Source organism: Bufo bufo, chromosome 8 (assembly GCF_905171765.1).
Source record: "Bufo bufo chromosome 8, aBufBuf1.1, whole genome shotgun sequence".
NCBI lineage: Eukaryota > Metazoa > Chordata > Amphibia > Anura > Bufonidae > Bufo > Bufo bufo.
In genome coordinates, this window is record NC_053396.1 from 188,278,032 (window position 1) to 188,302,858 (window position 24,827).

At 42.8% G+C, this 24,827-nt stretch overlaps 1 protein-coding gene across 1 annotated transcript; it reads right to left on the bottom strand.

Moving 5' to 3' along the window:
* Nucleotides 1-13,572: 13,572 nt before the first annotated feature.
* LOC121009457 (olfactomedin-4-like) lies at nucleotides 13,573-23,184 on the bottom strand. The gene is made up of 5 exons (XM_040442584.1): nucleotides 23,054-23,184; nucleotides 19,666-19,812; nucleotides 19,362-19,574; nucleotides 19,106-19,256; nucleotides 13,573-14,958 (listed from the first exon to the last, which is right to left on the bottom strand). The coding sequence occupies exons 1-5, from the start codon at nucleotides 23,111-23,113 to the stop codon at nucleotides 14,120-14,122; spliced, it is 1,410 nt and encodes a 469-aa protein (XP_040298518.1). The 5' UTR covers nucleotides 23,114-23,184; the 3' UTR covers nucleotides 13,573-14,119.
* Between the last annotated feature and the right edge of the window lie 1,643 nt (nucleotides 23,185-24,827).

Here is a 24,827-nt window from a genome sequence, read left to right on the forward strand (position 1 = left end):
AAGAAGTATATATGGTCCGTGAATAGAAGAACGGCCGTGCGTTATTAGAGGAACAGACTGTATATATCAACAGTTAGTTAAAAGTCGGTTGAAAACCTCAGTTATGGCCGCATATATAGGTAAATATAACCACAAGCCAATAAATAAAATAAAATATGGATAAAATAAATAAAATTATACATATAAAAGTAACTCACTTCACAGGAGGAGATATTCTAAGGGATACTTTTGAAAAGATCGGGTAGATCATAACGAAGGTACAACCAACCAGGGGCTGCCTCGGCATCTCTGACAGGCCGTTGGGGATCCATCGGCCAGTTCGAAGTGTATAGAAGGGAGAGGGGAAAAAATCCCCCCAAAAAAGAGCGTTAATCTTAGGCTTCCCTTGGACGGTAACTCCAAAGGTGGTCTTAAGGACAATAACCGGGCGCCACCAGGAAGGAGAGAGAAACCAATAGTGAGTAGGGAGGCAGGTGGGTGGGAGGCTGCCAAGAGTGGCTGAATACATAGCAATGATAGCTGTATATAGTATTGATAAAGCAAAGGGAAAAAAACACAAGAATAGGACCCAGCCACAAAATAGGCGCCAATCACCTGTGTTAAGTGAAGTATGATAAGAGCAGGCTGAATAGATCTTATAATGTCATTATCATTGTAATGCTCTATTTTCCCTGGTATCTCCTTTCCATCTCTTTAATGTCTTGGTGGAATCGTTCACCTTGTTCCTCATTTACAGCTCCCAAATTTTCAGTAAAATAGTCAAGGTGGGACTGTAGGAAATGCACTTTCAAACTCATCAGGCAACCTAAAGCTTGAAATGCTTTCAGCATTCGTCCGACGATCTTTTTGTAGTGAGGATCTTTGTTATTGCCTAAAAATTTCTGTACGACTTCTTTAAATGCAATCCACCCTTCTTTTTGAGGATCCGTCATTATATTGACAAACTTTTGATCAACTATAAGCCTTCTAATGTCTGGTCCGACGAACACACCTTTCTTCAATTTTGCCTCCGACAGGCCTGGAAACTTGGTGACCAAGTATTTGAAGCATTCTCCATCTCTTGGAAGTGGTTTTACGTATTGCTTCATCAATCCCAATTTTATGTGGAGAGGTGGTAGAAGAACTTTATGGGAAGGTACCAAAGTTTCTCGGAGGACATTTTTTTCACTGACTGTTAGCATCCTCGGCTGCCAACTCTTCTTGGTCCAGTGATTTTGTCGGTCTCGACTGTTCCATAGACACAGAAAACAAGGGTATTTGGTATACCAAGCTTGTTGCACAAGACCTTCAAGTCCCCACACACTTGGCAATCATGGTCTTCATATGTAAGTTTACGAAGAACCAATTCCAAGTTCTCGTAGGTTTCCTTCAAGTGTACGGAATGACCTACAGGTATGGAAGCGTAAAAAACACCGTTGTGGAGTAAAACTGCTTTGAGACTACTTTTTAAAGAATTTATAAAAAGACGCCATTGCTCTGAATCATATTGGATTTAAAATTGACGCATCAGACCTTCGACATCGATGCAATAAACCAACTTGTCTTCCTGGGTGAAGTAAGGAACGAACTCCTTTTCACGATGTCTGAACCATGAAGATGACACTCCTGGCAACAATAAATTCCTGCTTTTCAGCCTTGATCTGAATAACTCAGCAGCATCTTTGGGAAGATTCAAGTCTCTTACCAATTCATTCATCTCCTCCTGAGAAAACAACTTTGGTCTTGTATCATCTTCAAAGTCAGAACTTGATTCGTCATCTGGTTCAGGTATTACTTCACCTTTATCGGAGCTAGGTATCTCTTCCAAGGTAGCAGGGTAGCAGCTTGAGTACTGGTATATCTGTGCCATGGGGGATGGGACGAATTGCTGAGTGAAGATTGGGGTATGAAATGGAATGCTTCCATTTGGAATTAAACCCTTTCACATCCCATGAACAAAAGTAACAGTCGTCACTATAGTTCTTTTGTTCTCGCCATACCATAGGAATTCCATAACGGAAAGATTTTTTCTTACCCTTGAACCAGTTTCGGAGGTCCTCAACACACTGTTTGCACACTTTATGAGGCGCCCAAACTTTATCTTGATCTCCAAATTTTATTCCAAAGTATGCGAAGTATACTTTTTTCACAAAGTCTGTAATATTCTGCTGTTGCTTCAACACTGTATATTCACCACAGATAAAACAGAAACGGTCTGTCTAATTAATACACTTTCACGGAGCCATAACATAACGGTTGAAGAATGACGAGCTAACACGAACTGCGATGAAAAAGTGTGAACAGCCTAGAACCAAGAACCTGATGATGATTCGTGCACAAGTGTGGACTGCAGGAGAGAGCAGCTCTGTGTCTATACACGAGACGTCACAGTGATGGCCACGCCCCCCTGCACTGACCGGAGCTTCTGCTATCTGCCTGTGTCTCCCTCCCACTGGATTCTCCAGGAAAGATTAACCCCTTCTACCATTAGAAGCACAGACTCGGGGCTGAGGCTTACACATACAGCATGCTATATCCCAGTAGTCAGACATGGATTTCCGAGCACGTGACAAAAATTGGTTGTCACAGTTGGGAACAGTATTTGGGGATACTACGGCACAGGACACGGAGAAATGTGATAGCAAGGAACTTAAGCTTAAGATCAGAGAGGCCCTGAAAAAACGGACCAAGTTGTGGTGGAACAAGGCCGCATTAGAGAATTACCTAAATAGGAATATCATACCACGGGGTCTTAGGGTCCAAATATTTCCCACGTTGGAGGGGGAGGACCCCACATTTACCACCAAATGGGAGGAAACCCTCACTAAATGTTCTCAAACTCTTATTGAGCTGCTCATTGGGGCAGATCGTAGAGCTTTGGAGGCTGTGGAGAAGGACATTGACGGCCACAAGGACGGTATCCAGTTACTCCTGACCAAGGAAGAACTGGAATCATTCGATAAAAGTCTAGAAGAAGATCTTGCCAAGTGGGAGCGTGAGATTCAGTCTATTAAAACCAAAAAATTCCAGAGAGATCTGGGGGATTACCAGCAGAACAAAGTATTTAGGTGGCAACGCACCAACCTCAGACCTGAATCCCGTTCACACTCCCAATCTCTGGTGTCTTCAACATCTGAAGAAGAATGTGGCGTGCCTTTTTTAGAAGGACGCCCGGCCGCGGCACGTGGTCCGGATCCCGAAAGGGGAGGGTACAATCTACGCACCCCAGCATACAAACGGAAACACTGGAATGGGAATGGCCGAGGGAAGAGAGTACAGAACTGAAGGTAATTAACCTTTCTACCATTAGTCTCACTTTAACACAACAGCAGGTTCTGCAGAAGGGGCTATCCTTTTCCCCAGTGGGTAGATTTGACTATTTTGAAGTGGTCAAAGATCTGGAATTGTTTGCTCGTAAACTTCTATTTAAGAAGCATTTTAGTCATGGTCATGACGCGACTGCCTTGATGTCGCCGGCTGAGAGGCAGGCGATTCGTGACCTGGAATCCCTTTTAGAGGATCAGATGGCTACTGTACCCAGTAGGTCCCCCATACATCTGCACAGGCGTTCACGTACATTCCCCCCTAAAACATTGTGCCCAGCGGTGGATGTCTTTGTGAAATTAGTAAAACGAGATTTAAATATAGACCATGTACATATTGGAAAAGACAACTTGACTCGTTCACAGAGACAGGCACTGCGGGAGTTACAGGAATTGAGAGATGTGGTTATTAAACCTGCGGATTAGGGGGGTAATGTCGTGATATGGCCTGTGCAGATGTATGAAAGAGAGGTCTTTAGGCAGCTCAATAATAAGGAATGCTACCGTAGAATTGAGAGGGACCCCACTACACTTTATAAAAACGAGTTGGATGATATTCTTGCTGAAGCCTGTGATCAGGGCATCATCACTACTAAAATGATGGAAGGGTTGAGAGTCGACTTCCCGGTCAAAGCTACCCTATATTTGCTCCCCAAGGTGCACAAGAGCCGTACCCATCCTCCCGGACGCCTGATCGTTTCGGGGATCGGCAGCTTTTGTACCAATGTGGGAAGGTTCATTGATTTTTTTCTCCAGAAAAGTGTAGAAACCCTTCCTTCTTTTGTTAAAGATACCACTGACATGCTGAGACGGTTAAATGGGATTCATGTGGACCCAGATGTGGTCCTTGTTACATGCGACATTGAGTCGTTATACACGTCTATATACCATGACCAGGGAGTGCGGGCATCGAGATCCTTTTTGACCATGTCTGATTATGACAATAGTATGATCAAATTTATTCTGACATTGCTAGAATTTATGCTTACGCATAACTATTTTCTATTTAAGGACCGCCTCTTCCTACAGCTCCAGGGGACAGCTATGGGGGCATCGTGCGCCCCCGCATATGCCAACTTGTTCCTGGGGCTGTGGGAGAGAGAGATCGTCCAGGACACGCCTGGATATGATGCCGCACTCCTATGGTCTAGGTATATAGACGATGTGTTTTTCTTATGGCAGGATACTATTCCGGCCTTGGAAAACTTTTTGGCCTGTCTCAACCAGAACACACGCAATATTAGACTTACCTGGAAATATAGTCTTACGAATGTCGAATTCTTGGATATAATGATCACTAAGGGATCCGACGGTTATTTGTCCACTGATCTTTTCAGGAAGTCCACTGCCGTCAATGCCCTTCTCCACGCCTCCTCTGCTCACCATCCCAATACGATTCAGGCAATACCTACAGGGCAGTTCCTAAGAACTCGCAGTATCTGCTCCAGTGATAAGCAGTTTGAACATCAAGCCGGCGTGTTGACACGACGATTCCTCGAAAGAGGCTACCAATATAATACCATACAGCGGGGCTATGAAAGAGCCCAAAAAACATCTAGAGACTCCTTGTTGGTGAGTAGAGTTCAGAAAAGGGATAACCGTGACACATGTGTGAGATTCATTACCCCTTTCAATACGAAATGGAGGTATATTCAGAATATTCTGAGGAGACATTGGTCGGTCCTACACACAGATGGCGATCTGGTGGTTTGTCTCCCCACATATCCCCAGATCACGTGGAGGTGGTCACGCAATTTGCGTGACATCCTCACGAAGAGTCACTATGTCCCCACACCCAGGGGGGGTATTTTCGGTAGTAAGGGCCCCAGGTGGGGGTCCTTCTCTTGTGGATCGTGTGCCGCCTGCAGGTATATGATTCGTTCTACCGCCTTCAGTGACTCCTCAGGCCGAAAAGACTTTAAAATCGTACACAACATAAACTGTAACACTGAGGCTGTGATATATTTAATCACATGCCCATGTAATCTTTTTTATGTTGGTATGACAAAGAGAGCCCTAAAAACACGGGTTTTGGAACATGTGTGTAGGATTCGAGCAGCGGCGGAAATCCCTGAGAGGGATTGGGAGTCACTGCAGGCGGTTCCACGACACTTTCGCAGGTTCCACGGGTCCGATCCAGGGGGATTGACGGTGAAGGGTATTGACAGAATCCATTGAGGGTCTAGAGGCGGTATTATTAAAGTGGCTCTACTCCGTAGAGAGACTAGGTGGATTGTCAACCTTGACACCGTCACTCCGTACGGCCTTAATGAATCTAACAGTTTTTCTTCCTTTCTATGAATATTGCGCGAATTTTATTGCGGGGCATATTTTTTCTTTTTGTTTTACCATATTGTACTTTCTATAATATTGTATTGTTGTTTTTTCTTTTGAGATCATACTATTCATTTCCGTGTGGGATTGGTGACGATGGACAGAGCTACCTATCGTGACAACATGGCCGCCACAAGAGAGGATGTTCGTCAAGACCTCCTAGCAACATATCTATATGATATTTTATCATTTTTTAGTATACACATATGGCGGGGCATTACTTTGTGCTTCGATAATATATGGGTTGTAGATCTTCCTGGCATATTCTAGCCAGTGAGACCCTTTACTATGACACTGTTATATTCTAAGGAGGTCTTGTTAGATTTCTGACGTGCCCGGTGCCATATGGGCATTGCCACTGTTTACATTTTTACCCTTGCTGCTTTTTGTCTTGTTGGCTGGGGGTGTCTCGGTTGACCCCGCCGGCGGCCTTTGCCGCCGGTGGTGTCACCCTGGTCACCCCTTGCCTTTTCAAGACTCTGTGGATCCTGGAGTTATCTGTGTTGGTTGGTGGGTTGGGTGTGCCTGGGGTGACACCGCGGGCTGCCACTTGCTGCCCGGGGTGCCACCCATGTCGCCCCCACCCTCTACCATTATCCTAGAGGGTCTGCATTATATAGCGCTTTACACAGTATTATCTTTGTTTAATAATGTTAGGGGATGATTCCCTGTACTTGTATAGATTGTTTTATTACACACATCTGTCAGGTCTACATGTTTTTCGCGTTCTACGGTCTTTTCTCCTTGTATACATGAATTTGTTCTGTAATCTGAGAGACTGTATCATCATGTATAATTGAGAAAGAGATGGAGAGTGCATCCAGTTATGGGCTAATTATGGCCTAATTTGTATTATTGACCCATATGATCTGACTGGATGTTTTTTGGATTATGTAGAATAATGACTACATGTATACTATTGACAGTACTCTTCTATATATATATATGATGTTTTCACTTCACTATTTCCTTTTTATTCACCACATTACCAGATCATCTGTATGATCGCTATAATGATACTGCGGTTCCATTGTTATGGACCCCCAGTACATCACATGCTTTTTATCTATTTGCCACGGAATCATGCTATCGCTAGCCATTCTCATGGTTCCATTTATATGGACCTCCTATATGTCACTTTTTTATTCGATATGTCACTATGAGTGTAGTTCACGAAGTTACGTTATTAATTATTATATCTATGATCATGCTATTTCTTATTATTATTTTTTTTGATTCATATTAGACATCTACTGAGGGATTTCTCCCTATATGATATTTCCTGTGAGCGTGGGACCCTGTGTGGATACAGCGGGTACGTGCCTGTAGCATTGTGGCAATATTGTGACTATGTCCCATCATCCAGTTCTTTTTAGAGCGGCGGATTGCGGTTCACCTGCGTTCCACGGGGGCCGCGGGGTGCGCATGCGCTGGGCGACGCCATCTCGACGCGCTCCGTGACAACTGTAAACGCCGCCGCGCATGCGCGGTGCGCAGACGTGGATGCGCTGGGAGATGGCGCCGCGTACCATGGTGCCTCCCGCGCCCGATTGAGTGGTCCGCAGGTGTGCCGCATTCAGGTGATTCTTGTCCATCGCCCCACCCCCATTACATTCTATATATACCCTGCCTATGCATTATATAGTACCTCCTGACGAAGCCGTTGAGGTGAAACGCGCGTCGAGGTCTCGCGCCCAGGGCCGGTCATTCATCTTGCCACCATGTCTTCAGGTACGTCCAGTACTTAGCGCGGTTCCATGCTACGTGCGGGGTACCCCTGTATGTATCCACGCTGGGTCCCTTGTACTTCGGCGCACGTTAGTTATGGTTTGATTTCAGCCTAAGTGACTTTATATTTATCATATTATTGTTTTTGGCTGATTGTGATATCTACATCATACCGTGTATGCTAGCTACGACTCTGGGGTTACTATACCTGGCCTGTGGTACTTGTGCACCATACCCCTATTGGGGAGACCATATATGTGATATTCATCTGGTTTCCCAGAGTCTTAGCTTTTGCTTTATTGGTCGTACCTATTTGTGCTTTACATTGCGCACGAACTGTGCTTTATCTTGCGCAGTTCTACGGTGGTTCCTTTGAATTTACTTACCCTGTGCTTCTCCGTGTACTGTATTACATCCTGTTGCTCTCCATTATTTATATTTTATAATAAATGATACCTTTTGATATAAACATTCCACTTGTTTGGCTTTTATGCCACTCAGAGCAGCACTTGTATTCACCCCCTTTGCAGGGGGGGAGGGGCAGAGGTTGTTTACCTGCAAATAACAACAAAGGGACAAGAGAACTAGGGAAATGAGGAAATAGATTTTTTTTTCTCTAAAAATTGGTTAGCTTCTGTATATATTGCTGACCATCAGATTTACAGTGCTATATTTTTTACATAACTCGGACAATCCCTTGAGTTTTTTTGGGCATTTTGTATCTTAAATGCACTTATGTGAATTAATTATTAATAATTTGGACTTTAAATTTGGTTAAAAACCCATAATGTAAAAAAATCCCAAATTTTTAAAAAATATATAAATTTGAAGACAATTTTGCATTTTGTGGCAAATCATGACGTCTAGGAGTTTTTTCTATATTTTATTTGTTTTCAGCAAACCAAAATACATAAATTTGATGAAAATAATCAAACAGCTTTTTAGTCGCAGACCTGTGTATATTATTCAAAAGTTTCTTCAGGGAGGAACAAAAATACCAAACTTCAAAAAAGCTAAATTTAGCCAACAAAAAGAGGCCATAGGCCTAACTAACTGGGACAAAGTCCTCAAAAATAAAAATACTGCCACAAAATGGGATATTTTTAAAAGCCTCCTAAAATCTAATTGTGACAGGTACATAGTACCTTATGGGAATAAAAGGTTAAGGAACAAGAAGAAACCAATGTGGATAAATAGAACTGTAAAGAAAGCAATAAACAACAAAAATAAAGCATTTAAATTACTAAAACAGGAGGGTAGCACGGAAGCACTGAAAAACTATAAGGAAAAAAAATAGAATATGTAAAAAACTAATAAAAGCAGCCAAACTAGAGACCGAGAGATTAATTGCCAAAGAGAGCAAAACTAACCCTAAAATGTTCTTAGATCATATAAATGGTAAAAAGTATAAATCTGAAGGTGTTGGGCCACTACAGAGAAATGAGAGGGGAGTTGCAGAGAGTGATGAAGAGAAAGCAAAGCTATTAAATATTTAGTTCTCCACTGTATTCACTGAAGAAAATAAACTGTCAGATAAAATGCAGAATGTAAAAATTAATTCCCCATTAAAAGTGCCCTGTCTGACCCAGGAAGAAGTACAGCAGCGTCTTAAAAAGATTAAAATAGACAAATCGCCAGGACCGGATGGCATACACCCCCGTATCCTAAGAGAATTAAGTAATGTCATAGCCAGACCCTTATTTCTGATATTTGCAGACTCTATACTGACAGGGAGTGTTCCACAGGATTGGCACATAGCAAATGTGGTGCCAATATTCAAACAGGGTACAAAAACAGAGGCGGGAAACTATAGGGTAGTAAGTTTAACATCTGTCATGGTTAAACTGTTTGCAGGTTTTCTAAGAGATGCTGTCTTGGAGTAAGTCAATGAAAATAAGCAAATGACACCATATCAGCATGGTTTCATGGGAGATCGGTCATGTCAAAATAATTTAATCAGTTTCTGTAACGGGGTAAGTTCTAGACTTGACAGCGACGAATCAATGGATGTCGTATATCTGGACTTTTCCAAAGCATTTGACACTCTACCACATAAAAGGTTAGTATATAAAATGAGTATGCTTGGACTGGGAGAAAAAGTGTGTTGTGGGTAAGTAACTGGCTCAGTGATAGAAAACAGAGGGTGGTTATTAATGGTACACACTCAGATTGGGTCACTGTCACTAGTGGCAGGGGCGGGCTGGGACGGGAAGCAGGGAGGCAATAAAAAAGCATCCGCTGGGCCGTCTTTAACAAATAATTTTATTTTTTTTATTTTTTATTCCTCAGGGCCGTCCTCAGGACAGCGATACAGATGCCTGTGCTGCGGCAGGGCAGGGGAGGGAGAGGTGTCTCCCTTCCCTGTTCTTCTGATAGGCTTCAGGCACTAATGCCTGCAGCCTATCAGAGGCCGCCTCAGGCGGCGCGATGATGTCATTATCATTGCACCGCCTGATCCGGGCAGCACACAGCAGGGACACAGGCCGGAAGAGGCCTGCATCGCATCACTGCTGCTGGAGGTATGTATTAGGTTTTTTTTGTTTGTTTTTTGCGGGGGGAGCTGGCACTATGGGGGGAGCTGGCATTATGGGGGGGCTGGCACTATGGGGGGCTGGCACTATGGGGGGAGCTGGCACAATGGGGGGGCTGTCACTTTGGGGGGAGCTGGCACTATGGGGGGGCTGTCACTATGGGGGGAGCTGGCACTATGGGGGGGGGGGCTGGCACTATGGGGGGAGCTGGCACTATGGGGGGAGCTGGCACTATGGGGGGGCTGGCACTATGGGGGGAGCTGGTATTTCTTACAGACCCATTTTTTGGGGGTGGCAATCTGGAGGCATTTATTTCTTGCTCATTTTGGGGGGGCACTATGGGAGCATTTCTTACTGGCACATTATGGGGGGAGCACCATGGGGGAGAGAGGCACTATGGGGCATCTGGTGGCACTATAGGGGCATTATTTGGGGGCACTTTGGGGAAGTTAGGGCTCTAAAGGGGCCATTTTTATTGGCACATTATGGGGGACACTATGGCGTCTGGTGGCACTAAGGGGGCATTTTTACTTGCACATTATGGGAGGCATTATAGGGGAGAGCGGCACTATGGGGCATTATTTGGGGGCACTATGGGGGAGTGGAGCACTATTGGGGCATCTGGTGGCACTAAGAAGGGGCATTTTTTACTGGCATATTATGGGGGAGAGGAGCACTATAGGGGCATCTGCTGGGGGCACTAAGAGGGGGCATTTTTTTACTGGCATATTATGGGGGACACTATGGGGGCATTTACTGGGGCACTATATAGGGATATTTTATACTGGCATACATTATGGGGACATTAGCTCAACTGCGGGCACTAAGCGGGGGTATTTTATGTACTGTCATATTATAGGGAGAATTATTACTACTAGGGGGTGTTATGCGGAGCTTACTACTGGGGGCCTATGAGGAACATGATTACTAGTATGGGCACTATAGGGGCATTATTACTACTAAGTGTGCTCTGGCAGAGAATTATTTCTATTGGTGGGATTTTGGGGAGGACTGTTACTATGGGGGGCACCCTGGCACAGTATCAGCTTAGCACAATTATTTTTGGGGAACATTATCTTTATACTATTAGTGTCTGGGCGCAGTTATTTTTTAGAGCACTGTGTGCCAATAATTGTTGAAGGGGGCACTATATGTGTGGTAGTAGTATTCCCAGGAGGACTGTTTCTGCAGTATAGTATTGGGGGTGGCAGGAAAGGGTGTTCAGAAGATGTGAAGATGATAGAAATGTGGGAATCTAATGTCTGTTTGTCAATCTCTGCAGAGACGGGAGATGGCTGAAAAATCATCATGGCGGTCTGGTCTGAATGGAGAAGATAAAGAAAGAGAACGTCTACAACAAAGGTGACATCACTGGATGTAAGAGGTATGTGGCGCTATGTAGGAGAGGAGATGTTCCAGCTCCCCCCCTGCCCTTTGCAGAAGGAGGATTCAGAGCTGGGTGAGAATGGCCAAAGGGGGCAGCAGGCCATGGGTGGGTGGCAGATGGTGGGGGGAACCACAGGTCTTGAGCAGGATCTGGGGAGGGAGGAGAGCGGAGGAGCTTCCTGGCTGTAGCCTGCTGCTGTCTATTGTATAATGTGAAGCAGGCAGTGCAGCCAGGACAGGCCTCCCCTCTCCGTATGATGTGTAGAGACAGGCCTCAACTATAGAATGTCAGCTGTACAGTGTTTGTTGGGAGTGGCCTATTATATGTAGGAGGGGCTTTTAATAATGGATGGGGTTAAAAATGGGCCACTTGACTGGATTTGCCCCCCAGGACTAAGACTGCCAGTCCTCCCCTGACTAGTAGAGTACCTCAGGGGTCAGTATTGGGCCCTATCCTCATCAATATATTTATTAAGGATCTTGTAGAAGGCTTGCACAGTAAAATATAAATTTTTGCAGATCACACTAAATTGTGTAAAGTAATTGACACAGAAGAGGACAATATACTGCTACAGAGGGATCTTGATAGATTGGAGCCTTGGGCAGAAAAGTGGCAGATGAGGTTTAAGGCCCATTTCACACGAGCGAGTTTTCCACGCGGGTGCAATGCGTGACGTGAACGCATAGCACCTGCACTGAATCCTGACCCATTCATTTCAATGGGTCTGTGTACATGAGCCTTGTTTTTCACGCATCAGTTCTGCGTTGCGTGAAAATCGCAGCATGTTCTATATTCTGCATTTTTCACGCAGCCCTCGCCCTATAGAAGTGAATGGGGCTGCGTGAAAAACGCATTGCATCCGTAAGCAAGTGCGGGTGTGATGCGTTTTTCACTGATGGTTGCTAAGAGATGTTGTTTGTAAACCTTCTGTTTTTTATCACGCGCGTGAAAAACGCATCAAAACGCATTTCACCCGCGCGGAAAAAACTGAACAACTGAACGCAATCGCAGACAAAACTGACTGAACTTGCTTGCAAAATAGTGCGAGTTTCACTGAACGCACCCTGAACGCATCCGGACCTAATCCGTGTGAAAGGGGCCTAACACTAACAAATGTAAGGTTATGCACATGGGAAGGAATAATGCAAGTCACCAGTACATACTAAATGGTAAAACACTGGGTAACACTGACATGGAAAAGGACCTAGGAATTTTAGTGAACAGCAAACTAAGTTGTAAAAAAACAGTGTCAGGCAGCTGCTGCCAAGGCCAATAAGGTAATGGGTTGCATCAAAAGGGGCATAGATGTCCGTGATGGGAACATAGTCCTACCACTTTACAAATCACTAGTCAGACCACACATGGAGTACTGTGTACAGTTCTGGGCTCCTGTGAACAAGGAAGACATAGCAGAGCTGGAGAGGGTTCAGAGGAGGGCAACTAAAGTAATAACTGGAATGGGGGGACTACAGTACCCTGAAAGATTATCAGCATTAGGGTTATTCACTTTAGAAAAAAGACGACTGAGGGGAGATCTAATTACTATGTATAAATATATCAGGGGTCAGTACAGAGATCTATCCCATCAGCTATTTATCCCCGTGACTGTGACGAGGGGACATCCTCTGCGTCTGGAGGAAAGAAGGTTTGTACACAAACATAGAAGAGGATTCTTTACGGTAAGAACAGTGAGACTATGGAGCTCTCTGCCTGAGGAGATGGTGATGGGGAGTACAATAAAGGAATTCAAGAGGGGCCTGGATGTATTTCTGGAGCGTAATAATATTACAGGCTATAGCTACTAGAAAGGCGTCGTTGATCCAGGGAGTTATTCTGATTGCCTGATTGGAGTCGGGAAGGAATTTTTCCCCCCTTAAGTGGGGAAAATTGGCTTCTACCTCAGTTTTTTTTTTGCCTTCCTCTGGATGAACTTGTAGGATAACAGGCTGAACTGGATGGACAAATGTATTTTTTCAGGCCTTATGTACTATGTTACTATGTTATTCTAAAGATTTGGGGGTACTACGGACTGGTACCAAACACCGCGGGCACCACCACCATAGAGACTTAATACACAGATTCATTATTGCTGCTACTTCTTTTTCTTTCTTTGAGTGTTAGCATATGAAGACACAAAGCAATTATTTTTAAAAAGGTTTTTAATTTTTTTAGATTTAGTAAAACATAAAATTTTATTTTTATTTTGGTAGAGCTGTAATTACTAAATGTTATTTTTATCATATTGCAAATGCTGTAAAAAAAAACAATGGGACAATTGTTTTCTTTTTCCCCCATTTCCCCACACAAAGGTTTTCTTTTGTGCAGTTTCCCAATACAGTATATAAACCATTAATGAATTTATGCAAAAAGTACATCGGGTAAGGCAAAAAACAAGCTATGCTGATGGAAAAATAAAAAAGTTATGACTTTTTAAAGAGGGGGTGGGGTGGGGAAAATGAAAATGTTTTTCCATGGTCCATAAGGGGCTTAAAGAAGTCCCTCCACATTTTATCATCGTGTTGTTTTTAAGTGTTGATTAATTTTCCAATCACTGTCAAATTCCTTGAATACACTTCAAAGATATTACGTCGACTGTAACTTCCACTAGAGGGATCATTAATCAGAACAGAATTTTTTACTTATTTAGATTTTGAAAAATGATGTTCGAGGGAGGACATTGATCGGTATTTAAATGAACGGAAGCCATTGACTCTGGATTGTGCAGGATAAGCAATAACAAACATCTACATGGAGAAAACATTGGTGGTCTTCTGAAAATGAGGTCTTGATCTCCATTGCTACTTTAAGGTAAAACATTCATGTACATAAGCAGATTCCTAGACAGGTTTGGGTAGTGACTTAAAGGCCATTTTGTATGTGACTAGGTAGCCATCATTGTACATGTAGAGTTTGTGATCATTAGGGTTGTAGGAAAGACTCTGCACATTCTCCATCATTTTGTCAAGGATGATGCTTATTTGACCTTCCTGGCTTGTGTTGGTGTCATACATGTAAAAGATTTCTTCTTTTCTGGTGCTAAGGGTTCTAGTGGCATACAGGACCCCACACACTATAAAGGCATTGGTGGCACCAGGCTTGTACTGGGATGTTATCCAAGTCTTCTCTACCACCAAGGTAGCGGGATTTAGTTTGCCAATGACAATGTTTCCAGCGTTTTGCTCTGTAGAGTAAATGACCCAGGGGCCATTTTCATCACTGGCTAAGTCAATGTCCTGCCAGGCAGAGGAAGCGTAAGAGAATCGGTTGTTAAAAGTGGCATCTGTGAGTGTCTTACGCTCCACTGCATTGGTATCCGCATTGCATTTACAGATGTCCCTACTGTTATAGCAATTGTAATACAATGAATTGTTGAACATAATTATGCCTCCGCCTTGGCCACAGCTGGAGTAGTCATATCTATTGTGGGCCAGATTTTTGGTCAGCACCTTCTCTGTGGCTCCTTTGTAGAGCAAGAGATTATCGTATGTGGGGTAATATCGAATAATGTTCATCATACGGCCATCTATTTGAAGAGGGGTCACCCAATGCACATCTTGATTACCATTTGCATAAGAGTCTTTCCCCCATCCTCCAAATTTATAGTTAAATCCTAACCAATTCAACTGGACCACAAATGGTTTACTGATGTTAACAATTCCTCCATGACTGCAGGATCCTAAGGATATAAAAAAATGAAAAAAATATTTAAAACTATAGACATCACTTGCAATTTATCACAATCTGTTGTGTCATTATACAAATTCATATGTTGCCCGAACCAGTTCAAGATTTACGTGGGTCCTCTGGTGGCAAACATGGTGGATCACCTTTCTACCAATTCTTGACAGTAGAGCATGTTTATCCAGAGTGTAATGGGACCACTAGCCCCTCTATAACCTAACATCTGAATGTTTTTGTCTGGTGCTAGTGCAGACTTGTCTATTGCTTATGTCATCATCATCTGATGTTATCTCATCAGACAACACTACAAACTTTAAAAACATTTGAAAACAGAAATCCAAAGTCGACTTCATTCCTGTCTTAAATTTTTTTTAAGCTGTAGAATCTAAGTCTCACGCAACTTCTAACTTAGCGAATTTTTCCTCGCCAATGCACATACACTGCTCAAAAAAATAAAGGGAACACTTAAACAACACAATGTAACTCCAAGTCAATCACACTTCTGTGAAATCAAACTGTCCACTTAGGAAGCAACACTGAGTGACAATCAATTTCACATGCTGTTGTGCAAATGGGATAGACAACAGGTGGAAATTATAGGCAATTAGCAAGACACCCCCAATAAAGGAGTGGTTCTGCAGGTGGTAACCACAGACCACTTCTCAGTTCCTATGCTTCCTGGCTGATGTTTTGGTCACTTTTGAATGCTGGCGGTGCTTTCACTCTAGTGGTAGCATGAGACGGAGTCTACAACCCACACAAGTGGCTCAGGTAGTGCAGCTTATCCAGGATGGCATATCAATGCGAGCTGTGGCAAGAAGGTTTGCTGTGTCTGTCAGCGTAGTGTCCAGAGCATGGAGGCGCTACCAGGAGACAGGCCAGTACATCAGGAGACATGGAGGAGGCCGTAAGAGGGCAACAACCCAGCAGCAGGACCGCTACCTCCGCCTTTGTGCAAGGAGGAACAGGAGGAGCACTGCCAGAGCCCTGCAAAATGACCTCCAGCAGGCCACAAATGTGCATGTGTCTGCTTAAACGGTCAGAAACAGACTCCATGAGGGTGATATGAGGGCCCGATGTCCACAGGTGGGGGTTGTGCTTACAGCCCAACACCGTGCAGGACGTTTGGCATTTGCCAGAGAACACCAAGATTGGCAAATTCGTCACTGGCGCCCTGTGCTCTTCACAGATGAAAGCAGGTTCACACTGAGCACATGTGACAGACGTGACAGAGTCTGGAGACGCCGTGGAGAACGTTCTGCTGCCTGCAACATCCTCCAGCATGACCGGTTTGGCATTGGGTCAGTAATGGTGTGAGGTGGCATTTCTTTGGAGGGCCGCACAGCCCTCCATGTGCTCGCCAGAGGTAGCCTAACTGCCATTAGGTACCGAGATGAGATCCTCAGACCCCTTGTGAGACCATATGCTGGTGCGGTTGGCCCTGGGTTCCTCCTAATGCAAGACAATGCTAGACCTCATCTGGCTGGAGTGTGTCAGCAGTTCCTGCAAGACGAAGGCATTGATGCTATGGACTGGCCCGCCCATTCCCCAGACCTGAATCCAATTGAGCACATCTGGGACATCATGTCTTGCTCTATCCACCAACGTCACGTTGCACCACAGACTGTCCAGGAGTTGGCAGATGCTTTACTCCAGGTCTGGGAGGAGATCCCTCAGGAGACCGTCCGCCACCTCATCAGGAGCATGCACAGGCGTTGTAGGGAGGTCATACAGGCACGTGGAGGCCACACACACTACTGAGCCTCATTTTGACTTGTTTTAAGGACATTACATCAAAGTTGGATCAGCTTGTAGTGTGTTTTTCCACTTTAATTTTGAGTGTGACTCCAAATCCAGACCTCCATGGGTTAAAAAATGTAATTTCCATTTTTAAATTTTTGTGTGATTTTGTTGTCAGCACATTCAACTATGTAAAGAACAAAGTATTTCAGAAGAATATTTAATTAAATCAGATCTAGGATGTGTTATTTTTGTGTTCCCTTTATTTTTTTGAGCAGTGTACACTTCAACGCTGTACAGAAACAGGTCTCCGTACACCATTAAAACGAACTTTAGGAACGAATCGACTTCGGATCTTGGATCCAAAGCTCGATTCACTCATCCCTATTAATAACCTATCCTGAGGACAAGTTATCAGAATGTAAACCTAGGCCTTCTAATGCCTGAGGATAGGTTATCATTATTCAGCCTCCTCTTAGTATACCAAGTCTGATGGCAGTGGCTGTGCTTGGTATTGCAGCGCAATCCCATACACTTTAATGGGATTGTGCTCCACAAAGGCCATGTGACCGTTGAACATAACATCACAGAGAGAGAAATAGGCCACAGCACTTCCCCGAATGCGGCACACTGTCGAACAGCTGATCACCAGGGCTACCAGGGGTTAGACCCCACCAATCTGATTTTAATGACCTAGCCTGAAAATAGGTCATCCATATTCACCTCTTGAAAAATTCCTTTAAAAATGTCCCTAGAAATTACACTAAAGAATGTGAATTCAAGAATTGACATTTGAGTAGAAACTTAATATTGGTCCAGACAATAATGTGGTTGCTTAATTTGGCAAAGATGCAAAAGGTTGCAGAAAGTGTGGTAAATTGCACAAAGTGGAGCATGTAACATAATATTTTCTCACTTCACTAGACATATTAGACACAATTTTTCTTTATGCCACCTCATAAGGGCTAACTAAAAACATAGTGGCCACAGAGTAAAGGTGGCCATATACCTTGCAAGAGTTAGGGTTCGTTTCAAGTTTGTGCTTCAGCGTGTGATTATGGATGCACTTTTATACGGACCACTTTTAGATGATGTCCACATCCTGTCTATCTTTCAGACTCACTCACTTTAATGAATGACTCTTGAGGGAAAATTTGGAGCTGGTTGGTGCATGCTATGATTTTTCCAGTCATTGCATGCACCATCCATTGATGCCTTTGGACTTGTGCATTAGTTATATATTTTACTGGCAGCTGTGTAAGGGTATATTCAAATGAGATGTTTTCAGGGGTGGACTGGGAACCTAAACTGTCCCTAGAAAAAAAAAACTTGTGGCCCCATGCCGTAGAGAGCTCCAAATTAACAGAAGGTGGGGCAAAATACTGTCCCATCAGAACCATATACCACAGTGCAGCACAATATGTTGCCTAAAAGCTGTCCCTTTGTGGTGGCCATCAATAGCTGCTATTTTCTGTCTCCTCCACCTCCAGTTGTCTCTGATTAAGATACGGAGCAGGGGGCTTAGGAGGTGAGACGCAGACTACAGCAGTTGAATTCAGGAGAGCATGTGCGCTCTGCCAGCGGCAGAGGGGAGGGCTTGGGCAAGCCCCCTGGGCATCAGCCCACCGTGAAATTTCCCTGTAAGGTATATGGCCCTGGATGTTTTTAACCACACAGTAAAAATTGCACTAAAACAAAGTTTAAAACCGCATTCAGTTTTAACTGGTTTGCTGCAGTTTTGAGATATGGTTATTTGCCATGGTTTTTTCCAGGTTAAAAATGTAACATAAATGCATGGCCAATAAGCACATCACAAAACTACAGTAATAACGGTAAAACCAAGTGCATTTTCTGGAGAGTTTTTTACCACACGGTCAAAATCATTTTGTGTAGCTGCTGTATACCCTCAAGTCAATAGGCAGCTTTAGCCGAACTAATAGGGTAAAACCACACAGTCATGTTTTTGCATGCAGTTTTGGAAGCCAAAACCAGGAGTGAATTCTAAAAAAGCGTAGTCGTATCTGTCCTTACTTTACTTTTTTCTACGTTTATGATCCACTCCTGCTTTTGGCTTCAAAAACTGCATCAGCAAGTCTGACCATGTGGCCGCACCCTTAGGGGATGTGAGCACTAAACGTGTCTAGGACAGCATAAACTGTAAATACAGCCGTGCATGGCTTCACTAATAAATTGCTGTAAAAATGTTAATAAATTTGGTACATTTTATGATTCCTCTTCGCCTCACACTTTTTGAACAATGTTCAAAACTGTACAAGTTGTACAAGTACAGCTTAACAATTTGGAACATTTGATTACTAAATCTTCCTTAGGTTAGGTATGGTCTATGTTCTGAATGTATGTTGTGGAGATATTAGTTTTCATAAGTAACACAATTGACTTACCATAATTGATCTGTGGTGGGACTTCATTATTTTGGTTCTTCTCACAATCTTCAAGTCTCTTACGCAGTGAAGCAATCTCCCGTCTCACTGCTAGGACATTGTTCTTGTCGTATGATTCTAGTTGGTTCAACATAATGGATATATTATGGACCTGGAAATTAGATATAATATGACAGTGTTTAGCTTTATCTTCTGCAGTTATGTTTTCCATATTTGTCTATTTTATTATTTTGAACCTCCTGAACTGTTGACCTACCTCCGTATAGAGAGTTTCCACCAGAACATTGGATCCATCCATTGATTCTCGAAGTTTGATAACCAATGATTCCATTTCTCTGATCTCCAACCTAAGCAGCTCAAAGTCTAGTTCTGTGTAGGCTACGCCACCCATCTCTATGACTTCTACTCGCCTGGTCAGGTTCTTAAGCTTTACCAGGTGTTCAGTCAGTGTAGCCTGATAACTTTTCACCTAAAAGAAGGACAAGATTTTATAAATGCATCTTGCATTTCAAGAGACTAATTATTGACTGCTAGTGTGCGAGAAATTTTTCGAGTTTTACCTTAGTGATCTCTTGCTGGACACTGATGCCTAGATCCTTGTTGGAAATTTCCAGGATCTCCAAACGATCTGCAGGGAATGTGTTATCTGGGAGGGCAACAGAGCAGTAACAAACGCCCAGTTCATCCATAGCCCCAGTGGTGTTTACCTGTACAAGACCATAATGTAATAGAGGTTAGGTCAGTGAAATATTCATAGTGCTTTTTGGGCATGAGCTCTGCACTCTCTGTGTCAATGCTTGCAGTCATTAATATCTAAGTGGACTTCCACAGCCCACATAAGATATGTTGCAAATAAGTTAATGATGTTAACATAAACAGAACTTAGCCACTTCCCAGACATTTCGGTCTTACCCAGACATTTTTTAACTGTTTGTCTGTGACCTAAGATCAGATGTCTGTGGACACCTGGATCGTAACAATCAGGGCATCCACACACATGTGATCTTGGGCCACAGACAGGCCATTCAAAGACGTCCTAGTAGGACTGAAACATCCGCTAACACTACGGAATGGCTATGTTCTCTCCTTATTAACTAAAATGGGTTTGACAAAAAAATATATAAATATATATATATAGAGAGAGAGAGCACTATATATAGATAAGAACTATCATGGAGGTCACATATTGCATTACTGCCCTATAATATATTAACATATGTAGGTTTCAGGAGGTAACTGTTTTAGGAACCATTTATTTGAGAAGGAGAACTGCACTATACCTGACACACATCAGTTGCAAACCCCACCTCCAGACAATAATCACTACCAAGCTGTGCTCTTCCACAGTAATAGTTACTGTTGTACCCCCCCCCCCCCAAACTGTAGCCCAAGCAGTATTTCCTGCCTCTTCCATTAGTTACAGCATTGCCCCTATATCGCATTAGAAAACACAGCGGTGTCCCCCCTTCCCTGAGTAGTCAGAGCAGCTCCTCCTTCTTTTCCCTAGTAATAGAAACATAGAAACATAGAATGTGTCGGCAGATAAGAACCATTTGGCCCATCTAGTCTGCCCAATATATCTGAATCCTTTTAATAGTCCCTGGCCCTATCTTATATGAAGGATAGCCTTATGCCTATCCCATGCATGCTTAAACTCCTTCACTGTATTTGCAGCTACCACTTCTGCAGGAAGGCTATTCCATGCATCCACTACTCTCTCAGTAAAGTAATACTTATATTACTTTTAAACCTATGCCCCTCTAATTTAAAACGGTGTCCTCTTGTGGTAGTTTTTCTTTTAAATATGCTCTCCTCCTTTACCGAGTTGATTCCCTTTATGTATTTAAAAGTTTCTATCATATACCCTCTGTCTCTTCTTTCTTCCAAGCTATACATGTTAAGGTCCTTTAACCTTTCCTGGTAAGTTTTATCCTGCAATCCATGTACTAGTTTAGTAGCTCTTCTCTGAACTCTCTCTAGAGTATCTATATCCTTCTGGAGATATGGCCTCCAGTACTGCGCACAATACTCCAAGTGAGGTCTCACCAGTGTTCTGTACAGCGGCATAAGCACTTCACTCTTTCTACTGCTTATACCTCTCCCTATGCATCCAAGCATTCTGCTGGAATTTCGTGCTGCCCTATTACATTGTCTTCCCACCTTTAAGTCTTCTGAAATAATTACTCCTAAATCCCTTTCCTCAGATACTGAGGTCAGGACTGTGTCAAATATTCTATATTCTGCCCTTGGGTTTTTACGCCCCAGGTGCATTATCTTGCACTTATCCACATTAAATTTCAGTTGCCAGAGTTCTGACCATTCTTCTAGTTTTCCTAAATCCTTTTCCATTTGGCGTTTCCCTCCAGGAACATCAACCCTGTTACATATCTTTGTGTCATCAGCAAAAAGACAAACCTTACCATCGAGGCCTTTTGCAATATCACTTATGAAGATATTAAACAAAATTGGTCCCAGTACCGATCCCTGTGGAACCCCACTGGTAACATGACCTTATTTTGAATGTTCTCCATTGACTACAACCCTCTGCTGTCTGTCACTCAGCCACTGCCTAATCCACTCAACAATATGGGAGTCCATGCTCAATGACTGCAGTTTATTGATAAGTCTTCTATGTGGGACAGTGTCAAAAGCCTTACTAAAATCTAGATATGCGATGTCTACTGCACCTCCACCGTCTATTATTTTAGTCACCCAGTCAAAAAAATCTATAAGATTTGTTTGACATGATCTCCCTGAAGTAAACCCATGTTGTTTTTCATCTTGCAATCCATGGGATTTTAGATGTTCCACAATCCTATCCTTTAATAGGGTTTCCATTAATTTGCCTACTATTGATGTCAGACTCACTGGTCTATAGTTGCTCGATTCCTCCCTACTACCTTTCTTGTGAATGGGCACGACATTTGCCAATTTCCAATCTTCCGGGACGACTCCTGTTACTAATGATTGGTTAATTAAATCTGTTAACGGTTTTGCCAGCTCACCACTAAGCTCTTTTAATAATTTTGGGTGTATCTCATCAGGCCCCTGTGACTTATTTGTCTTCACTTTAGACAGCAAACTTAGAACATCTTCTTCTGTAAAGACACATGCATCAAACAATTTATTAGTCATCCTTTCTAGTGGAGGTCCTTCTCCTTCTTTTTCTTTTGTAAAAACTGTAATCACAGTAGTGTCCCAATACTCCCCCTGTAGTCAGAGCACTGCCTTCCCTTTCTCCAGTAGTCACATCAGGGCTCAAATTTCCTCCTATTCTTTATACATGGTGAAGTGCAAATCATGTAAAACTCACTCTGTACAGGAGCTCTGTTCATCTTAATATAAAATAACAAATAGAGAGCACATTCTGTAGAATAGATAGATAGATAGATAATAGATAGATACAGTATATAATTAGATACACTTGATGTATATATATATATATATATATATATATATATATATAAAATGGAAAAAGTGCAGCAATTTTTATTCACCCATGTGGTACAGCAACGTTTCTTTTTGGAGAAAGGCTCTATTGTTGAGCTGAAACGTTGCTGTACCACATGGGTGAATAAAAATTATTCTTTTGATTTTTCGGAGTGCTGCCCTTTTTCCATTTTATATTTTGGGCAATTGCTTATTCCCGTTAGGCTTTGCACCTGTTGCTATTGCTGGTTTGGTTGGTGCTGCTTGTTTTTCCATTTTTAAATATATATATAAAAAGCAGAAAATATATATATATATATATATATATATATATATATATATATATATATATATATATATATATTAGAATGACACAGTGAATAGATAGATAGATATAGATATGAGATAGATATGATATAGATAGATAGATAGATAGATAGATAGATAGATAGATAGATAGATAGATAGATAGCATTTTCCATGTATTATCTATGAGCCCTGTCAATTCTTTGTACTCACCAGCAGACTGGCAGCATGGCTATGCAGTACACACACAGCTAGGATTAGTAGAAGCAGCATCTTGTCCTATGGAATTGCCTTCTGCTCCTCTCTTTGCCTTGTGCAGAAGCAGCTCTATTTATATAGGCAGCTTTGGGGTGGAGGAATGACCTCAAGGATTTTCCAGATTTTCCTCAGATGAAGCCCCCTCCCCATTACTTCCAGCACACACCCCATCCATTCGGTTTGTACCTGTTGAGAAATCACACAGTTGACATACAGTAGGTGTAGCAATGTCCTTTGGCAGTCTGCATAAGAAACAGTCCTGTAGTAAATAAAAGAAAAGCATTGTATTACCCTTGTGCTGGTCATCTTCACAAGAACCTGCATTCCTGTCCCGAGGAGTTGAATTGCTAAACAAGATTTGCACAGTGATAAAAGAAAACTGTAAGCCTCGGTTCACATCTGCCTTGGAGGCCCCCTTAAGAGCCCCCTTTGCAGATGCCATCAAAATTGACCAACAAAATAGTGCAGATATCTAGTAAAAATATCCATTTTTTTTGTTCTGTAAGATGAAAGACACCATGATGGAAAGCCAGTGGACCTCATTATAGCATAAGGTTGCTTTTGGCAATGGAAGTGATTAAAGCAGATGTGGATGAGTCCTACACTGTCTGGATCATATCATGTTATTGGGTTTAAAGGGTTTCTGTCACCCCAATTTTCGCTATTAAACAGGATGTGAAAATGTCACCTGAATTTAACTCAGCATATCTTTTATTTAAGTATTCCCCCGTTTTCATGTAATTTTAACTTTTATTATATGCAAATGAGCCTCTAGGGCCAGGGGGGCGTTGCACCTGCTCCTAGAGGCTCCGTTCGCCCACCTCATTTCCACGCCCTTCTGTCTTGATTGACAGGGCCAGGCCAGCGTTGGTTCTCCTGCTGGCCCTGTCTGCCGTGTAAATCTTGTGCCTGCGCCGTCCCGTTCAGTATTTGGCGCAGTGAGAAAGGCCGTCTGCACCAGCAACTTAAAAAAATTAAAATAGACAAATCGCCAGGACCGGATGGCATACACCCCGTATCCTAAGGGAATTATGTAATGTCATAGCCAGACCCTTATTTCTGATATTTGCGGACTCTATACTGACAGGGAATGTCCCACAGGATTGGCGCATAGCAAATGTGGTGCCAATTTCCGAAAAGGGTCCAAAAACAGACCCCGGAAACTATAGGCCGGTAAGTTTAACATCTGTTGTGGGTAAACAGTTTGGAGGTTTTCTAAGAGAGCTATCTTAGAGCATCTCAACGGAAATAAGCAAATAACGCCATATCAGCATGGCTTCATGAGGGATTGGTCATGCCAAACTAATTTGATCAGTTTCTATGAGGAGGTAAGTTCTAGACTTGACAGCGGCGAATCAATGGATGTCGTATATCTGGACTTCTCCAAAGCATTTGACACTGTACCGCATAAAAGGTTAGTATATAAAATGAGAATGCTGGGACTGGGAGAAAACGTCTGTATGTGGGTAAGTAACTGGCTGAGTGATAGAAAACAGAGGGTGGTTATTAATTGGCTTGCATAGTAAAATATCAATTTTCGCAGATGACACTAAACTGTGTAAAGTAATTAACACTGAAGAGGACAGTATACTACTACAGATGGAACTGGATAGATTGGAGGCTTGGGCAGATAAGTGGCAGATGAAGTTTAACACTGACAAATGTAAAGTTATGCACATGGGAAGGAATAATGCAAGTCACCCGTAAATACAAAATGGTAAAACACTCG

Bases quoted from the DNA above. Each gene is read 5' to 3' on its own strand.
- LOC121009457 (XM_040442584.1), bottom strand. From the start codon at position 23,113: ATGCTGCTTCTACTAATCCTAGCTGTGTGTGTACTGCATAGCCATGCT. The intron at 19,813-23,053 runs GTGAGTACAAAG...GGTCTTGTACAG, and splicing joins GCCATGCTGCCAGTCTGCTG to GTAAACACCACTGGGGCTAT. The intron at 14,959-19,105 runs GTAAGTCAATTG...TTATATCCTTAG, and splicing joins CCCACCACAGATCAATTATG to GATCCTGCAGTCATGGAGGA.